Source organism: Drosophila albomicans, chromosome 2L (assembly GCF_009650485.2).
Source record: "Drosophila albomicans strain 15112-1751.03 chromosome 2L, ASM965048v2, whole genome shotgun sequence".
Lineage (NCBI taxonomy): Eukaryota > Metazoa > Arthropoda > Insecta > Diptera > Drosophilidae > Drosophila > Drosophila albomicans.
The window spans coordinates 6,783,026-6,802,831 of record NC_047628.2 but is presented as its reverse complement, the minus strand read 5'-3'; the positions used below and the strand labels follow the sequence as shown (position 1 = coordinate 6,802,831).

At 34.5% G+C, this 19,806-nt stretch overlaps 1 protein-coding gene across 3 annotated transcripts; it reads left to right on the top strand.

The window, feature by feature from the left end:
• Positions 1-2,826: 2,826 nt before the first annotated feature.
• On the top strand, positions 2,827-17,859 carry LOC117563963 (sodium/potassium-transporting ATPase subunit beta-2). 3 transcript variants are annotated; one of them, XM_052002457.1, is made up of 8 exons: positions 2,827-2,977; positions 5,530-6,018; positions 13,191-13,331; positions 13,605-13,724; positions 14,024-14,190; positions 14,255-14,365; positions 14,431-14,596; positions 15,689-17,859. In XM_052002457.1, exons 2-8 carry the CDS (start codon positions 5,892-5,894, stop codon positions 15,790-15,792), a joined length of 936 nt encoding a protein of 311 aa, XP_051858417.1. In that variant the 5' UTR covers positions 2,827-2,977; positions 5,530-5,891; the 3' UTR covers positions 15,793-17,859. The 3 variants fall into 3 exon arrangements, with proteins under 3 accessions (XP_051858417.1, XP_051858416.1, XP_051858418.1); XM_052002456.1 differs by having other exon boundaries at positions 2,827-3,076; XM_052002458.1 differs by lacking the exon at positions 2,827-2,977 and adding an exon at positions 4,843-4,860.
• The last annotated feature ends 1,947 nt before the right edge of the window (positions 17,860-19,806 follow it).

Below are 19,806 nucleotides of genomic sequence, written 5' to 3'. Positions count from 1 at the left end.
CTATTAAAAACGTATGCTTAATTTTATTCAATGTTGACTATGCCCCACATTCAATATTTAAGATTAGGATTAATTTTCAAATATTATTGTGCCATGCGAAAGGAATTCCCTTTTGTCCTATAAATCCATGATTGAAATTTGCATGATGAATGCAGTGCAATTTTCGATGCTTTGGCTTAAAGCGTAACAGTTCTTTTCCACGATTCTGTCTAGCAATTGCACGCTAGCGTCAAAAGGAAATATGCATGCAGAATCGCAATCCCCGCGAGCAATACAGACACCTCTTGTTTTTTTATTCACCAAACTTTGAAAGCAAAACTTTTGACAGCCAATGTGGGTCAACATTCTGGAAGCTACAAACTCGACGGATTGTAAGTTAAATGCCTGTGAATGATTTAACCATTGACTTTAAAGATTTATTGAAATTTCTCTAGCGTATATGTGATAAAGTGTCGCAAGACTTTTGCATTAACTCGGTAATTCGAGGCCAAGGCGTCAACTTGTCGTCTACGCAATATATTTGCGACTTAAAAACATTCTACGAAACTGTGTTTAACTTACAAATTTGCCAGCCATATTTACATCGCCTTCGCCCTTTAGCTCCAAGAGTCTGTTTTCTCATATTGTTTCACAACTTGCCATCTCTCCTTCACTAACACGATTCTTGTACATGTTTCCTTCATGTTGTAAGTTGCTGGAATTTATGCAACATTCATTTTGAAGAGTTTGTTCTCTGTGTTTGCAGTATGTAATAGTTAAGTGTGATTTATATAGATTGGGTTCATCTTTTTTTAATCTGATTTACTACTGGTGGTGTGTTCTTAGTTAAGTATATTACTTTTCAGCATCAACTATGTATCAATAATCGAAAAAGAGCAAAACTTGAAAATAAATCAAATGAAAAAAATAGAAATAGAACCTATTTTTATATTAATCTATATATTTTTAAAAATAAATTAAATTATAATTACTACATACATATGAAAAAAAATAATTAAATCTGTGTAAATTACAGGCAAACATCTAAAATAATACAATAAAATATAAATATGAGTATATAGTATTTCATAGTATTTAAAGAGTTCAAAAGAATGACAAACAGAACATATTACATAAAGTATAAGAATTATTTCCGATTTTATAATTTAAATGTCACAAGTAGATTCTTTGAATCAATTTTTAATATAAAACAGCTAATAGTTTAATTTAACAATTAACTACCAACGAAGTATTTGTAAATATAGTTTCAACGTGGTCATGATACACATAAACGAAGTCATTTATTCTTTTCTATGCTTCCTAAATGTAGTGGGATGCAATGGAATGCCACAAGAATTAAGCGCACACAAAAATGGCAGTTAGCAGAAGCTAAAATAAGAAGGCAATAAGCCGCAATACACACAAGGCAAGCAGTTGCCAAGAGCTTAAATAAATGTCAGCCCTATAAACAGGTATCCTCGTATATTAATAACCCCACAAACAACTAGAGCACTAGTAGGGCTTGGCCAACGGGATTGTGTGAGATTTGAGAGGACATCGCAGAGAGATGTGCGGCTTTTACAGTCAGTTGTATAATGCACGCTACGCATTCAAAACAGCTGAGATATGACGTAATTGAATGTTGGCCAAACAATAAACGAATAATGACTAGCAGTCATCTCCTCTCTCTTTCCTCAAATCCCAATCGAGATTAGGCAGAGCATTGGCGATGACGTCGGAATGGGGTAATTTTTTTGCTTTATGTAATTTGCCAATATAGCGGGGCTTCTATTTTAGCAACTCGGAGTTTAACTCTTCGGTGGAAAACTTTTCGCAGCAAGTAATCAATAAATATTATATTACTAAACTCTGCAGGAATCTTTCATTTTACTCTCACTCTCTTTCTACCTGTCTCGTTCTCTCTCTCCCTCTCTCTCTCTGTCTCTCTCTTCACCCCACTTCACTCTCATACTCGCATTCGCCATAGTCTATTGCGCAAGCTTGCGGCAAATTGCCTGGAAGTTATTGGTGTATTCGCCTTGGAAGGCTCGCTCGAATTTTACAGTGGGACTTATTAAAATGTTAGTTATTTGAATTTGAATGAATAAATAAAATTAAAAAAAATTAACTTTGATAAGAAAGTTTTATATAAAATAATTCGATTAGTTCATTGTGCGTGCCTTAATAATACAGTTTAGGAGTCATTATACAGTTTTAACATCTGAAACCACTTGATATGCAGCGCACGCACACAGTTTGACAGTAACTGTACAAATCGCAGCGGCAGCAGCAGCATCATCATCAGCTCAGCCGCAGCAGCGGCATCGGCATCGGCATCGACAGCGTTAGTCGCACAAGAAGCAATCGGAGCAGCAGGAACGCCTGAAACCTTGAAAGCTTGCAGCCCAACTGTTTGATGCTCTTCAGCCACCCGAGCGACCGGCTCAAATCTCGTCCATTGACGCCACCCACAAGCCACAAAGTCCAGCAAGCTAAGCGACTAAACGACTTCGTTTGAGGTTCCAGTCACGGCGACAACGACAACGGCCGTGTCGGCACCCAGCTGAGAAAAAGCTACGCGGCGGCAAAAAAAAAAAAGCTTTGCCTCTGTCTTCCCATGCGCAATTGTCTGCCCATCCCTGCCTAACCCCGCTCTTCTATACCTCTTCCACTGAGTCGCAACTCAATGCGAATCGACGACGGCGACAAGAAGACGAACACAAAGCCGAAGTGAAGCCGAGCAATTCGCTCACAGCTGCAGCTTTGGCGCTAGCGAAGTTTACGCTGAACGCTGGCACTATCATTGGCGTTTTAACTGTGAACGGTTGCTACTCGCACTCGCTGGCGGATTAACGGCACATAGAAATAAACAGATATATATCTATATATATATATCTCAAATATATATATATTTATATATACATATATAGAGAGTTATTATGTACATGTCTGCGTAGAAAAAAGGAGGCTGAAAAGCAGCGTTCAAGAAAATCCATCTGTATGTGTGTTGTTGTTGGTGCGCCGCTGCGAAAAATACAACAAATTTTCATGTATTTGCACAAAACGTTGGTTACATAAAAAAAGAAAAATTCTCGAGGTGATGATGCAAAAGTGTCAAAAGAAAAAAATCTATCTACCCACAAAAAAATAAAATAATAATGTTAACATAAAAACACAACGAGTAAAGGAAAACAAAAAAACCGATTATGCAAAGTTTTCGTTTGGTTTCCACATAATCGTCGATATGCAAATCAAAAGCAAATAAAATAAAAGACTGTTTTAATTTGTGATTATATGAACAGCGTTGGCAACGGCGACGCCAAAGGCGACGCGTCGAGGACACTGTGACAGCACCAGCAGCAAAAATATATCCTTGTAAAACTTATATACATACCGAATTTCGATTTTTTTCTTGCTGCTGTCCATTAAAAAAAAAGGGAAACCCAAATAACTTGATTCTTAAATTGAACAATACATAAAACAATCACGAAAAAAATTTTCGATAATAATGCATTAACAAAATAAAATGTTTCAAATATTACATAAATGACAACGCTAAAAGTAACAAGGACTTACCTAATGATACAATAAGCCATTTTGTAGAGCGGACAACGCCTTAATACTGACGTTACATATTAGAATATCGAATAAATGTGAATTCTATTCAAGCAGCTAACTCTAGTGCAATCCACTTGTGTAATCAATATGCTTATATAAACCAAGTAATAGCGTTGCAAGTTCGAGCTTTGACCCACCCTCTTTGCTAACACAATGCCAACATTTCAGTTTTAGCATAAAAATTCCAAAATTGCATTAAACTCTCTTTCACACACACACACACACACACACACACACACTCAAGCACACGACTGCTGGGCTAAATTGTATTGCCTACTTTTGAGCGCCAGCCTTCTGCTAGATATTTGCCCAGCCTTTTTTTTTTTGCCCGCCATCTTCATACGGCCAGCAGTCTTATAGCCAAATAGCCACAGGCACAGAGCTAGATTCAGTTGAAAATTTAGCTATAGCTATAGCTATAGCTATAATAGCCGTTGTTGCTGAAGCCGCAAACGTAGCCGAGGCCATGCCTTCTTTGCGCTTTCTCGGACGCGTTGCGCAATGTTCGCTGCCAAATGGCAGCGACGTCGCCGGCGGCAGCATTAAAAGTAAGTCAAGCAATGCGAGTGCGTGAGAGCGTCGCTATGTCTGTGTCTGTCTGCGTAGCTGTGTTAGCACAAAGAAAAGAAAATGAAACGAGACTAGGAAAATTCGGAAATGGGAAAAGAAAGGAAACATTAAAGAAATCTGAGTGAACATATTCAACGATAAGCGTAAATTATATTTTACATTTGCATATTCCACAGCGCCTTGACCAGTCATCATCGTTTATAAAAACCGTTGCACTTCAATGCCTGCTGCGAGGATTGGTATTTGAGCAGCTGAGCTAGCATATCATAGCATAGTTAATCCAGATCTGCAACTGACACAAGCATCAGTGCTTCGGAGGAGGGCTCCTAAGGGCTGTTCTGGTTGTCATTAGGACTGGCGCCCAGCTGTCAACTTTTATGCCATAGCCCATCTCAAAATGTTATTCTGTACAATTCCAAAGCTGCACCAAAAAACCTTCCAACGTCTTTCCAGGCGCTCGCAGCTCTCACTCTCTCTCTCCCTCTATTTCTCGCTCTCGCATTTATATTTGCCCTTTCGCAGCATTCTTGCGCTTGGTCTCTCTCTCTCTCTCTCTCTCTCTTCTCTTTGTCTCTCTGTCTCTCTGGGGAGTCTCATTGCGCAAACTCACTTTGGCTTTGGTAACTTTGGATGCTTTTCCACGCTCCTCGTTCGAGATTACATAACAGTTGGCAGAGTGTGTGGCTATAATCGGTAGGCGACTGCAATTTGTTTTCACGCAAATGGCAAAAGAGTTGACCAAATTAGCACAATTAATTAAGAAAAATTCATAAAATATTCACAAGAATTACCAGCAAGTGTGTTAAACTGTTTTCCAATTGTTAGACTTGACTCTAAAGCGAGCTTATTCGCATTTTTCCCAGTGTGTCCTTGTGGAAAAAGAAAAGAAAACGCAACAGCAATAACACTTACACACACAGCAGGCATATAAGGACACATAACAATTTTTTCCATTAGCGCAAAGCCCAAATGTATTTGTAATGTTTATATAAGCACCAAACAAAATAGTTCAATTACGACAACATTAAGCTTTATGCAGTTTCAAATAAAGGCTCACACGAATTAACTGATGGAAATATTGATGAGGAAATAAAATCAACTAATAATACAAATAAATCAAAAGAGAATTAATTAAATACAGAGTGTGAAACAGGATTTATGGATACTTAAGAAGATTTATCAAAAATGATTATTATGTTATGTCAATAAATGCAATTGAATGTGTGCACCTCATTAATCTAGAAACAAACAAAAGTGCCTAACCTATACATTTTCGCTTACCTTAACACCTCCCAACAGGTGGTAAGGCATGCAAAATCTGAAATCATTTACTCATAACCTTTAACCTTATTTCTATTTCAGTAACCAAATAAATTTAGCGCAAATCTTAACACAATACTGCTACGAACATTCAAAAAACCCATAAAAAAATGTTGTACCAACGCAGTTGATTAAGACAAACACACAAAAAATAAAAAAATAAAACCAAGAAACCAAAAATATAATAAATATACATAACCAAAAACCAACACCAAATAAAATAAATTAAAATAAAACAAAAGTATTTATAACGATAAGCGATTAAAGCCTAAGCATTAATAGTTTAAAACTAGTCTAACTGACAGACAGAGACACCCTTCTTTGACCTGGTGCAACTGAAACCGAACAGTTCTTAAACCAAAAACTAAAAACCAAAAGAAAAAAAAAAAACAACAAGCTCTAAAATGGCCGACAAGAAGATTGGTGAATACTATTCCCCACCGCCAAAGATGGGCAAATGGGAGGGTTTCAAAAAATTCCTATGGAACAGTGAAACTAGCCAATGCCTCGGACGTACCGGATCCAGTTGGGGTGAGTACACATCAAAAATCTATATCTATACTAGAGCATTACTAACAGTAAGTAAATGAGCTTCAGCACTACTTTTATATCTTCTAAACAAGTGCGTTTGCTGTCACCTGTCATCGAATCAATCAAATGACGTATACGCCCGGGTGTACATAGTAGTTGATATACATATATTTGGGGGACATCCAAGGGCACGTCTAGCATGTTGCTGACTGACATAGACTAGACTAAAGGCAACTAGTAATTTGATACCCATATTTTATTTGTATTTGTTAAATGATTTGTTTCGATCGCTTTTTAAATATTTTAAAATCTGTGTGTAAATTCAGATACTAGAGATAATGCAGAGGCAAAAGAGAGCTCTGTTGTTACTACAATTGTCAGCTCATGCAACCATATACATATGTACATACGTACACATATATTTAATTTCAACCTTCGTGTTTACCCTCTTAATGCGTATCGATCCAGTGGGCTCATTTCGTATGCCATGCACAATAAAAAGTCACGTACTTTGGGCCAGCAAATTGGCTGCCAGCACTAAATATAGAAGCTAATATTCTAGAGGAAACATTTAAAGCACATGCGCTCAGTCAGTAATTCATCAGTTACTCATTCGGTCAGTTAGTCAGTCAATCAAACAAGTCAGTCAATCAATTCAGAAATAGTCAAATTTTCAATACTAAAAGTTACTTCTAACAATTACATAACAATTTCAGCAGACGAGTGAAGTAAGAGAGAAAGAGAGTGTTTTAAGAGTTGAGACTGTATTCTAAGTGGCCACTAACTGAACTGGCAGCAAGCAAACATGACTAATCATTTGATGTCGTGTGTAAACGCCATGACCACAAAATGTCGAAAAAGTCGTAAATTGTCAATGACAAAAGACAATAGGGAAATAGACACAGGGAAACCCAAATATGTGAAGTCTTTAAATTTGGGAGTTCTCTTTCCAATACTAGATATTTTTATAGTACTGCTGTAATACGTCAGACAATTTGATATTGTATAGAGAAAACTAGTATGAAAGAAGAGAAGTAGAGAAGACAAATCAATGTAATCTTAAACCTCTCTTCGAATCTGAAAAACGAACACGTTCAAACTATATAACTGTGATTTTGCGATCAAACTAAGCGGTTTTCATCAATTTCTATCATACGTGTTATTTGACTTTTTATTGATGCGAGATATACACACAACATAGTAGATAGCATGACCATCCCTATTCCATCTGTCAATTTGAGCTGTCTCAGCTTTACCTCACATCAGTTTAGCTCAACTCAATCTCTCTCAGCTCAACTCAGCTCGATTCAGGCACGTGCTGGTTGTTTGTTGGTCGGTTATTTTTAGCACTTTCCTGCGAGGAGGGAGGTTAGTAATTTTTAATGGAATTCAATTTGTGATGCTGTCGCATCGCTTGACAATATTGAAATATTGATGCCATGGATTCTGCTGTGTGTCAATCGATGTCCGAGATAGATTGCAAAGGTCAGTTGCTAAACGTTGGTTCGCTTGACGCAACCGCCTCGCCCGAAGTAATTACGAAATCATATTGCAAAAGGTGCTTTGATAATCTAAAAATAAAATACATGGTAAGCTTCTATATGGGCTTCAGTAACTAGTTAAATAACATAACAAGTTAAACTATCTCATCTCTCTTTTAGTAGCTAAGCCGCTTGTGTCAATAAACCTTTGACTATTAGTCTAGCTGTAGCATAGAGTTCTTTGTGAATTGTCTATAACCCAGTTTTGAGTCAAGAGTGGGAACTGAAACCTGCACTATCATCATTCGCTGCAAGGAAAAGCAACTCGACAAAAAATCAATTCTAACCTCATTCCAAAGCGTGTTGTACACACTGGCAACTGGCATCTGGTAGCTGGCAGCGCAATCAGCTTAGCGCCAAAATGTGGGCGTGGACTAAAAACAATTTTGCCTGCTGGCTGAGGCACGAAACAGTGTGTCTCGTCTTTAGCTGCTGTGTAGTTGCATTTACAGTGGCTGTTGCATGATTGCTTTGTCTCTAACCTACTTAGTTGCAACTTGCGTGTTGCTTCTTCAGTTAAACACTTAGCACCCCATCAACAGCGAACTCTCTCTCTCTCACTCTCTCTCTCTTTCGTATTTGCCTCAGACAAGTGTTGGTAAATACGTTTATATAATAGAAGCTAGTTTTGTGGCTCTCTTCATGCTTTCTATATTTTCAAGTTTTAATTATTATTTTAGTAGTTAAAAATATGAAATATCTAAGAAGTTGATTAAAATAATTAAGAAATAAGATTATTTTCAAATACCCTCATATTCTTTTAATGGTTAATGAATACAACTGAGGCTAATGAATACAAAAGAACTAAAACAATACATTTGGTATCGTTATAACAAGATTACTTTCAAGAATAACTAAATTCAAATTTCTATATGTAAATTTAAATTTCAAGAAAGAGAGGTGTCATCTCTCTTATGTTATCCATTTAATACAATGCTTTGATTATGCTAACAAATGCTGACTTTAAATGCAAAAAAAAAAACAAATCAGAAAACATCTCAATAAAACTGTTTCAATTGTCTGACAGCAGACCAATTGAAAAGCAATCATTTCGAGAGACAATTTGTCATGACATCAATATGCTCAATTCGAGACGTTAGACATCTTTTTGTTTCTTTTCTTTTGTATCGAGGTCTTGCAATTTGCACTAACCCATCAATTTGAGCCGAGTGCTAAATAATGTGCCAAAATCCAAGTCATACGAATTGAACAGATGCGACTACAAACCATTTCAATGAAGTGGTTGACCTCCACAAACTGTCAGTCTGTTAAATAGTTTGCACTGGATAACCTATTATTCAATCGACACTCCAATTAGCATGAGGTTCGCAAGTCGATTGCGTAAGTGCATTATAATGAGCTAAAGATTTTCTTTGTCCAATCGCAGACATCTTTTCCATCGACCAGAAGATACAAAAGAATTTGCAACAATCAAAGTTGCATGCTTCAAATTGAAAAACATTCAATGCTCTTAATTGAAAAGCAATTAAGAACAACTTTTGTAGGCTACCGGCTAGGGAATGCTCTATTACAATCTATTTTCTCATTTACAGAGAAAATTACATAAAACGAGCTTAAATTAATCCATTCTCAGTCATTGTATTTTCACAAATGTTAATAGACCCTTTAAGGGTGATATAAATTAATTATTTAATGCCTTGTGGAATTTATTTACGAAGGCGCAACATGTGAATACCTTGGGAAAACTTATTAGCTATTCATAATTGAAACTCCTTTCCCAAATTATGCATATTAATATTAGTAATTATTATTAATTATTAATAATCTACGTAATCTTTTTTTTATATATATTCTGTTTACTTACAATCTATCTAAATGATAATAAGTAAATTTTATGAAAGTACTACGTAATCGAACAAATAATTTAAATATTTTCCATTGAGTGAGTAAACTAAATTTCAAAAGTGTAAAGTAAATGTAAAATGTAAATGAAAATGATGAAAACTACCATGCTGAATACTTTAAATTGAAAACTGAACTAAAAGTCTGAAAGTCTTGTTTGCATTTAAAGTTTTTTACGAAAATTAAGAAACAGAAATTATTAAAATTGAACATTTTTGAAATATAAATCACTTTTATATTCATTCTTATCTAGCACACAAAAAAGAAGAAAGAATTTTTCAATATATCATTCCGTTATTTATTTGTTGGGTTTTATATTATTGCGCAAGTTGAGGGCAAAGTATATTGTATGTATGTTATACATATATAGTGTCTATGTTTATATGATGTGGAAGCTTGTGTAAGTGCTTTTGTGCAACATAACCCGGGGTGCTGTGAATCCTGATGTTGACAGTTGTATTTTCTGCTTCATTTTACTGGTCATTTTTCCCTTCTTTTTATGTGACAGCTGCTGTTTTCTACCATTATTTGTGTGGGTGTAAGTGTATGTGTATGTGTGGGTGTGAGTATGAACGTGGGTGTGTAAATGTGCATGTAATTTTTGTATTTTTCTGCAACTGTCAAAATTTGCAGAGAACCCAAGGAGAGCACTCACTGGCCGAGCTCCCAATTTCACACTCGTTGCAGCCACAGAAAGGTAAAATTGAAACTGAAATTAAAAAAGGGAAGAGGAAGAAATGGCCGCAATTCATTTGTATGCCTATGCGTGTGTATGTAAATGGTGTGTGCAGCAAGCAATGCATTCACACGCACACACCCACACACAGAAACAGTCTCTCACAATCAGATACTCACCAATACCAGTCCAGCTCGTTACAATTTTGCGGCAGCTGTGCAAATGCCAAAGTTCAGGCGAGAGACCTGCAAAGCCAAAAGGAACGAGAAAAAGAGATATAACAAGATAGATAGAGGACGACAGAGAGGAACAGAGGCAGAGAGGCAAAATGAGCGAGAGAAATGTTGTCGCTGTCAGAGAGTCCGCGCACAATGCTGCGTATACTTAATGTTCCACTGAGACCTGCCAGGTGCTCACTGGCACAATAGCACACAAACATATATACACACACACACACACACACTCAGTCATATGCATAGAGTGGAAAAGAGAAGGAGAATCTCGGGTAAATCAATCGGATTTTAACACAGACCCTGCATAACTAAACCGAAACTGGAGAAGGCAGCGTCAATCCGTCGCTTGGTAACCAAAATAAATCAAACAAAATAGCACAATTTTTTAAGCATGCCGCTCTGATTATAATTATCATGGATAATTTTCATAAATCGTATATCATTTTAAATATTAATTAAACAGGAACATTAACATAGTTTTTCTAATATTAATTTTGTAATAATGATTGCTATGAGAATTGAGCACAGAATAAAACTCATTTTTGATTTCATACAAAAATATTTTGTAATTTATGATGAGATAGACTTACACACACATATTGTCAGAGATATGTGTACTCTGCTGTTTAAACTAAACAGCTGTTTTGTGTACCAAGACGAACAACAAATTTGAGCAACTTAACAACTGTGCACATCCTCTAATTCCCTCTTAGTATTATTGCCTTTTCCATCTCCCAAAAAACCTCAAACCGAGCATCATAGAACCAAAAGCCACTGCGACCGCTGAAACCAGAGAAACCAGAGCAACCAGCTCGTTAAGTACAGAAATACACTTAAGCATACACACACACACATATACATAGAGATGTGTAAGCACACGCTGACATACATACACATATACGACTACATATTATATACCACTTGGAACAACAATAAGAAAATGTAGAATAAAAAGCACAACCAACTGCAAAAAGGAACTCCTTGTTCCTCCTTCTCTCCTTGTGTACGCCTCATCACTCTTTCTCTCTCTCTCTCTCTCTCTCTCTCGCTCTCTGTATGAAGCACAGAAGTGCTCGAAGTTAGCTTCAGTGTTGCCATGCAAACCTGATTTTTATTTAACTGCCTACATATAACGTTAGTAAATTACGTAAGGCTATGCAAGCATTTTCCCTGTCTCGCTCTGTTTTCCGCTTCGCTTTCAATTTGAACGCCTCAATTGACATGGGAACTGAACATCTTTAATTAAGTTGCCAATTATGAGAAACATTAACTGCAAACTTGCGTATGCTTTTTATTTTCTTAAACGATTCTAAGATTTTGGATAGGCGATAAAACAAATAGAGAAAATTGCCGCTCTTGGAATACTGTCACTGAGAAATGTATGCGCATACTATATAGAGTATAGAAAATCGAAGTGTAACCCTGTTTTTGACAATAACTGTGCTAACTGTCTTGCCATGCCATAAAGTAACGCAAGTTATGGGCTCTTTCTATCCATGTTTGTAAGTATCATACGAGCGTACTTATGTCCATGCAAGTGTGTTGGTATTAGTGCGAGTATATGTGTGAGTATGTTTGTGTATGGCCATGAGAAAGCTTTGCCAGAGAGAGAGAGAGAGAGAGAAAGAGAGAAAGGAAGAGTGCATCTCAAATAGCTTGTTGGGTCGAATTAACAATGCGCATGCGTCTTTTTGTATTGCCAATACTTTCCAACTTGCCAACTAATTGACCATGAGAAGAATTAATGTTGCCAGTGTTTTGAAGATGACTTGAAAATTAACGAGTTGCATTCGCTTAAATATGTTTATCATGATGATTGATTGATGACTAACCTCTCATGTCTCTTAGGCAGTTATTTAAAATGAAAATATATTTTTGTAGTAAATTATAAATTCAAATTTTCGAAAATTCTTTACACATTTTCTTAAAGCTTTTCTCCTTGTCATATTGTGTTTCTAAGTTCCCACGATTTGCACATATCTTGGATAACAACTGATGATTAATGGGTTTACAAATTACGACAACGCCAATGTCAATTCCGACACAATCGTACATTTATCTTTATGAATTGTCGAGTGTTTAGCATTGCATGGCGTATACATAATTTATTTAAGCTATCTAGAGGCATCTTTGTAAACCTATAATGCTTTAGAATTAACTATTTAGTACTGAAATACATTCCAATTAAATATAATGGAAATGAAATCTTGAAAGAAAAGTCACTTTCAGTTACATAGAACTTAGCGACCTTTTAATCACTCTTAATTATAAAACACAAATGCCAGAATGACAAGCCAGTCAACTCTACGGACAAGGGTTTACTTTGCACATTCCACCACCCACTCCCTTAATAAAAAAAAACGATGAAAAAAGTTAGTTCCTTGCCCTTGCAATCCCCCAGCCCAACTTGCAGCCAGAACCAAGAAAATGTCAAAAGTCGTGCATTGTGTAACGAGCTTGGAGTGGAGTGAGGAAATATAGGAGAAGTGTGACAAGCTGAAAGCTGGTGCCAGAAATAGCGCAACTGCCAATTAGCCAAGGGCACAATGTACATATAGAGTCTGATACTTCGTATTTGAAATTTGACATTTAAGACTCAATAATCAAAAGCATCATACATTTAATATGCATGCACTTTAAAAGTATATATAATGCATACGCTAAAATCGATGAGGTGTCCAAATGTGGGGTTGCCCTAAAGCCACAACGTTTAATTATGTGGCACCTTGAAGTATTTATGCCACATTGTGGTAAAAATTAAAATGACTTAATTGCTGTCAACTTAATTAAATGCTTTGACCTGATTGGTTATGTGCAAGCAAAACGTAATATTGATTTCCCCTTCTTCTTCCCTTTCAGCAAAAATTCTACTTTTCTATATTATATTCTACGCGGCGTTAACCGGATTCTTTGCTGCCATATTCGCGGTGTTTTATCAGACATTGGAGGCTGATAAACCTAAATGGATGCTTGACAATGGATTGATTGGATCGAATCCAGGTAATTAGAACGAATATTAAGTATGATTATGGCATTATCATTCAGTTGACTAATAATTTGCATATTTCGAGTATTAATGAGTATAGTATATAGTATATAAGAGCAGGCGTAACTCATAAATGCGTCACGCATATAAACACGCACGCCGAAAACCAATCGAAAATATATGCAAAAAACCATAACAATTTAATTAACTAATTGGATATGAATATGAAAAAAGAATTGTATAGATCTTTGTGACTTTTGTTTTTGTCTGGTTGATTGCCTTTGCAGGACTTGGCTTCCGACCAATGCCCCCAGAGGCGAATGTTGAGAGCACTCTTGTCTGGTACGAATCATCGAAGCAGGACAACTATAAGTATTGGGTTGATGAAACTTCATCATTTCTGAAAGGTAAGTACAGCAAAGAGTTTTGACTGATTTTGCAATGAGATGCAGTGTGCATATTTTTGAATTGTTTTTTGTTTTTAATTTTTGTGAATTTTTTACATACTCACATTTGTTTTTTGTCAATAAACAATAAACACAGCTCACAGTAAGTGAAACAATTTTTTTTGTAAAACACAAACACCTGAGTACTTATTGCTAAAACTGATTGCTAGATTTAATTTTGGAGTCCAAGTGAAGTGATTGAAAGATGAAAGTTTTCAACAATACTAAATAATAATATTCATACAATATAACATTCATAGCTTACGACGATTTGCCCAAGAAGAATCAAGTGAACTGCTCATTCGAGAATCCCCCCGTTGAAGGCAAAGTGTGCGGTATTGATATTCAAAGCTTTTCGCCCTGCACTGCTGATAATAACTTTGGTTATCATGTGGCCCGACCCTGCATATTCCTTAAGTTGAACAAGGTAACCTCGTAGAAAGCTTATGCATTATTCAAAAGCATTTATAAATAATTGTGTAATTATATAGATATACAATTGGATGCCAGCAATTTACAACGATTCAAAAGCTTTGCCCAATGACATGCCCGAGGAGTTGAAACAGCACATCAAGGAAAAGCAGAGCCTTCGACCAAATGAGGTAAACTCGACTCATTCAATCGAGCATTATTATAGTGTAATAATAATTATTATCTTTTAACTTAGACTGGTGTTGTTTGGGTATCGTGTGAGGGTGAAAATCCTGCTGATGTTGAGAACATTAAGGCCCGCGATTATTATCCTCGCATGGGTTTCCCCCATTACTACTTCCCATTCAAAAATATTGAGGGCTACATTCCGCCAATTGTTGCTGTTCAATTCACCGTCGAAAGTAAGTACTCAAAATTATTACAATTTTGCATTTTTACAATGCTTTATGTTAAATACTTTGTAAATGCCAGCTAGAAGATACTGTTAATATCAAGATTTCACAAGAAAGAATATGCCTGCTACCCATTTTTGAATAAGAGCAAAAGAGTGCGGTATTATTCTTAAAATATACCGTGTTAATATACAGCAAATATATTAAAATACACCAAAGACTATATTTGGTATATTAATATAGTACTACTTTCAAATAATACTATATACCAGATATATGTATGTGTGTGCTAGATTATTACACATAGTATTCGATTTGCGGAGGTGGAAGTGGGCGTGTCACAAATTTGAAACAAACTTCATCTAAGACATCTGACAAATGCTGTCGAAACAAATTTATATCCCTTACAGTCTTACAGTCTTTGAGATCTAGCTTCATGTGGACGGACGGACAGACGGACATTTCTAGACGTCTCGGTTATTGACGCTGATCCTGAACGCACAAAGTTATAATACCCTTCTACCAAAGTAGCCTGTATATTAATGATAGATTACTATCATAATGTGAAGAAAAACGTAAAGCATGATAAATGAAATAAGAGTGTCCAGCATTTCAATCAAACTCATCCCAAATGCCAAATGATAACTCTACCTCAAATATGTTAGCTTCCTTTAGCCATACAAAAGAAATGCAAACAAAGAGAAATGTGAAAAGACAAAGGAAAATATCAACAGACCCAATTTTACGCCACAATAAACATTAATAGAGAGCTCCAGGGCATTGAGTGCGTCAAGGAGGATGAAGTTAAAGGAGAAGGAGCATTATAATAGGGACGCAATAAAGCTTTCAAAACGGATGAATTTCATTCACTGAGCTATGCACGTTTTCTAAGTTATTATTTCGCATTTTCAAGCGTTTAGAATGGCAAAATGGGTTAACTCACAACATAAATTATCGTGTTCCATTTACAAATGAATTCATATCTGGATCACTTGACAGAGACTTAACAAGTTTTAATAGTCACAACATTAATATAAGTTCCTTGTATGTTTGTCTTAAATTACAAATCTTATAACGATTATTTTTTCTCTGCTTTCTTAGCTGGCGTATTGATCAACATTGAGTGCAAAGCCTGGGCTCATAACATCCATCACGATCGCTCGGATAGGAGAGGATCCGTCCACTTTGAGTTAATGGTCGATTAAGCAAATCGCAATGGGATAGTATCACAAAAAGGCTACAAGCTTGAAGAACAGCAGCAGGAGGAACTGGAAGGTTACGGATGGAAGAGTGGTGGGCGTGACAGAAGTGAGAAGGATCCGCTAACGGACAGGAGTGACGTGACATCAAATAGGCCTACAAAACAAGCAGATAAAGATGAAAATAAAGCAGAGTCACGTTAAACAAAAATATAAAAAATAAAAAAAAGACAGTGACAAACACACACAAAAAGTAGCAGCAAGCAAAAACAAAATTGAACAAAAAAGCTAAAGTAATAATAATGAGAAATAAATACAGCAACAACCAAAGAAAAATCTAAAACAGAGCTACAAGAATAAAAGAAAAGCAAAAGCAAAAGGAAAGCAAAACAAAAAAACGAATAAATTAAAATAATATTATTAACTCTAGCGCTAAAAAGCTAAAACTACCCAACGCTATCAATACGCTCCATACACATGCATACACACATCTACACAGACACACGCACACCTACAGACAAAACCATATAACTTAATTTGTTAGGAGAATTTTATTTAGTTAACAATTTAGGCAAAAATAGCAAATGGTTAAAATTGGCAAAACACATAATTTAGCGCAAATATGATATTAATAAAAGAAAAGAAATGAATTAATAAAAACCAATTGTTGTTAACAAATTCTACTTTGTTTTTGGTGTAATTTAATAAAGATATAAACGACTAACAGCGCAGCGAAACAAATTATAAACAAATGAATGCAGCAACTGTTCTTAATTCAATGAGAAACGTGTTAAATAAAAAATAAAAACAAAAAACAATTATTTATATTTATAATATTTAAATAAATACTTATATATGAAGAAACAAAAGTAAAAAATAAATGGAAAATTGGAACGCATATATAAACACAACATATGTATACATACATAATTGCATACATTAGAAACATGATCCAACCAACCCAAAAAAAAAAACCAAAAAAAAAAACAAAAAAAAATCAAGTATATAATTTGTTTAAATTTGTGAAAAATTTAAACTGTCGGCATTACTCCCATGAACAGCAAGAGCAAATCATAAAGAAATGTATAACAGCAAATTTCTAAAGCAAACAATATAACTGTAGATTTAAAAAATACAAAACAAAACCGAAACCGAAACAAATGAATAAGAAATTAACTGCAAAGCATAGTAAAGAAAAGTAAAGAAAACTAAGACGCAGAATATTTGATAAACACAAAATAAACAAACGCATATAAATGCAAAAGGAAAACCCACAACAAACACATTTAAAATTAATACTCTTCACTTATTATGAAAAACCAAAAAAACAAAATAAAAATAAATAAAAGTAAAAGTAAAATAAACAAGATCATTAATGTGAAAATTGCATGAAAATAAAAAGAAATATACAGAAAAAAGCAAAAAAAAAAAAAAAAAACTATAAAACATAATAATAATTGAGGCAAAACCGATAAATATAGCTGAAAGTAAAGTACAGAGTAACTGGTTACAATAAAACAAAAAGAGTATATAAAATTAAAATATATTATGTATACAAGGAATCCCAAAGAAAGATTAATAATAATAAAACGAACTTAATTTAACTAAACAACAAAAAAAACCCTACCGTTTCGATATAACATTTTTAACAGCCATCTCTTAGCAGACGTAGAACCAGAAACCAGGGGCGATCCAAATAACCGACCTTCCAGCGAAAGAATGTGAGGGCAGCACCACAACAGATACAGATACACCTTCCCATCCATCCACTGCTTAGGCAACTTTTTGAAATGTGTGTTGAAAAATTATTTTCTATTATATATTTTGAATATTCGTTTCGAAAACAGATTTCCTTAAGTTACAATTTACTTTGATTCTTAGTAAAGCAAAATTCATATTTACGCCTCAACTAACTTAATAACTTTCTCGCTCTATTGAGACACCCCACCCCATAAAAAGTAAATAAAATAAAAAAAAAAAATTAAAAATAATAAAAAAAAAAACAAATAAAAAGCTACATCTCTTAACTGGCATACTAAGCTTTATAACTACCCCCTTTTACCATCCAATTAACTAGTGCTAGTCTAAAGTATAAGAAACAAATGAAAACCCAAACCAAAATGATTATAAAATTAAACATAAAATGTTATAAAGTTTTGCTACAGATGAAGCAAAGTCTCTAAATAATAGTTTAAAGGAAAATGTTATACTTAAATATATATATTATAAAATTATAATTAAAAAAATACTTTTATTAAATAATTTAAAAGTATCAAGTCATAGGCAAAATCTGGTTGAATTTTCCCCATAAAAACGGGATAACTCTTTTGTGAGGAACTTGGACTTTTGGATGGCAAAAAGCAACGTTGTTTATAAACCCTTTCCTTTAATTCAATTCAAATGATTTAAACAAGATAAACTGTTTTATTTCTCAATATTTGTTGGAGTCAATAATAATAGTACGTTGCTAGTCCAAAAGTATCAAATAGTTTCCCGAAAATTTAGCACTTTAAAGACTTTCAAAATGTGTAATAATAAATTCGACATGCAACCATAAACTTGTATGCAAAATAGTTTTCGAACAAATAAATTTCTAGTGCATGTTTTCCTATAAATTAAAAGAAATTACAAAAAGCAAAACTAAGCAAATAGTTAAGTAGTGAAAATAAAATGCTGCAGTTTGCAATAAGCAAATTATGTAAACACGAGTTGTGAGAACACTCAATTTTTTTCAAGCAGTCGCGGGCAGCCGTAAAACTATAAAAATGCAAATATTTAAAATAAATCCCATAGATATTTGTTGATTATTTTCAATTAAATTGTTTTTGTTATTTCCAACCCGAAACCGAATTACTACGCACAAAATTTCACCCAAATAATCTTTATTTTTAAACCGGGCAAAGTGTGTTCCCAAAACCGCCGATAAATATTAGTAGTTTATATAGGGTAACAAAAGCTATAAAAAAAATATAACAATTAAAAAGTAAATAACGTATAATTATATAAAAATAAAAACTGCCAAGTAAATGTTTGACCCTCTAGCGCGTGTATTAAAATTTTTTATTTTGAATTTTTCAATTTCAATATGATTCATTAGGTATCGGCAAATGAGACAAAAATGTATTTGCACCAAATGCTTGCGGATCCAAAATGTTGCATACTTTGTAGCACAATTACTAGCATGCGGCAACTACTAGAACACACTTAAAAACATATTTAACAAGAATATATATGTATAAACTGCCATTTTTTACACCAAGTGTATGGAAACAAAAAAACAAAAAAAAAAAAAATACAAAACAAAACAACAACAACAAAAAAAATGAAACACGATTCACGTGACTCTTTTGTGTGTAAACAGACAACTTACGTAATGAGCACAAGGCAACTACAATAAATGTTCAACCATTCTCAAAACGCAACTTTTCCTTTATTTAACAATTTCACCAACAACAAAACAAACAATTACTTATCATATGTTTGCAGCTTTGGAGACACTCTGGACGGTGATGCTGCTGCTATTTCTATGTCCGGCTTTATAAAGCTGGCCAAATCAAATTCGTATCAAAATTGTGGCAGATGTTAATTTCAAGTTATTTGACGAATTTAATTACCTATTTCAAAGCTTCGAAATGGAAAGTGAATTATGAAATGTTAATGGAATAAGAAAATGTATTTGGTTAATTCAGTTTGTATCAATTAATACCGAGCAAAATCTACTCAAGCGTGGCAAACGCACGACTGAGTATTCACAATACACAGAAAGACACTGCCACGCTAAAAAATTTGGCAAGTATTCGAAAGATTTCCAATGCGTGAAGAGCGTGAAGTATGCAATTTTTGGATCTTTATTTGCCCGAGACTTCTCTCACAACACGTGCACATTGCAGCGACTAATAGAAAAATAAAACAATGTTTTAGAAAAACTAAAAAAAAAAAAAAAAAAACAAAAATATATAAAAAAAAAAAATAAATGAGTAAAAAAGAAAATAGCTTGCAAAATTTGTTGGCCTAATTTGC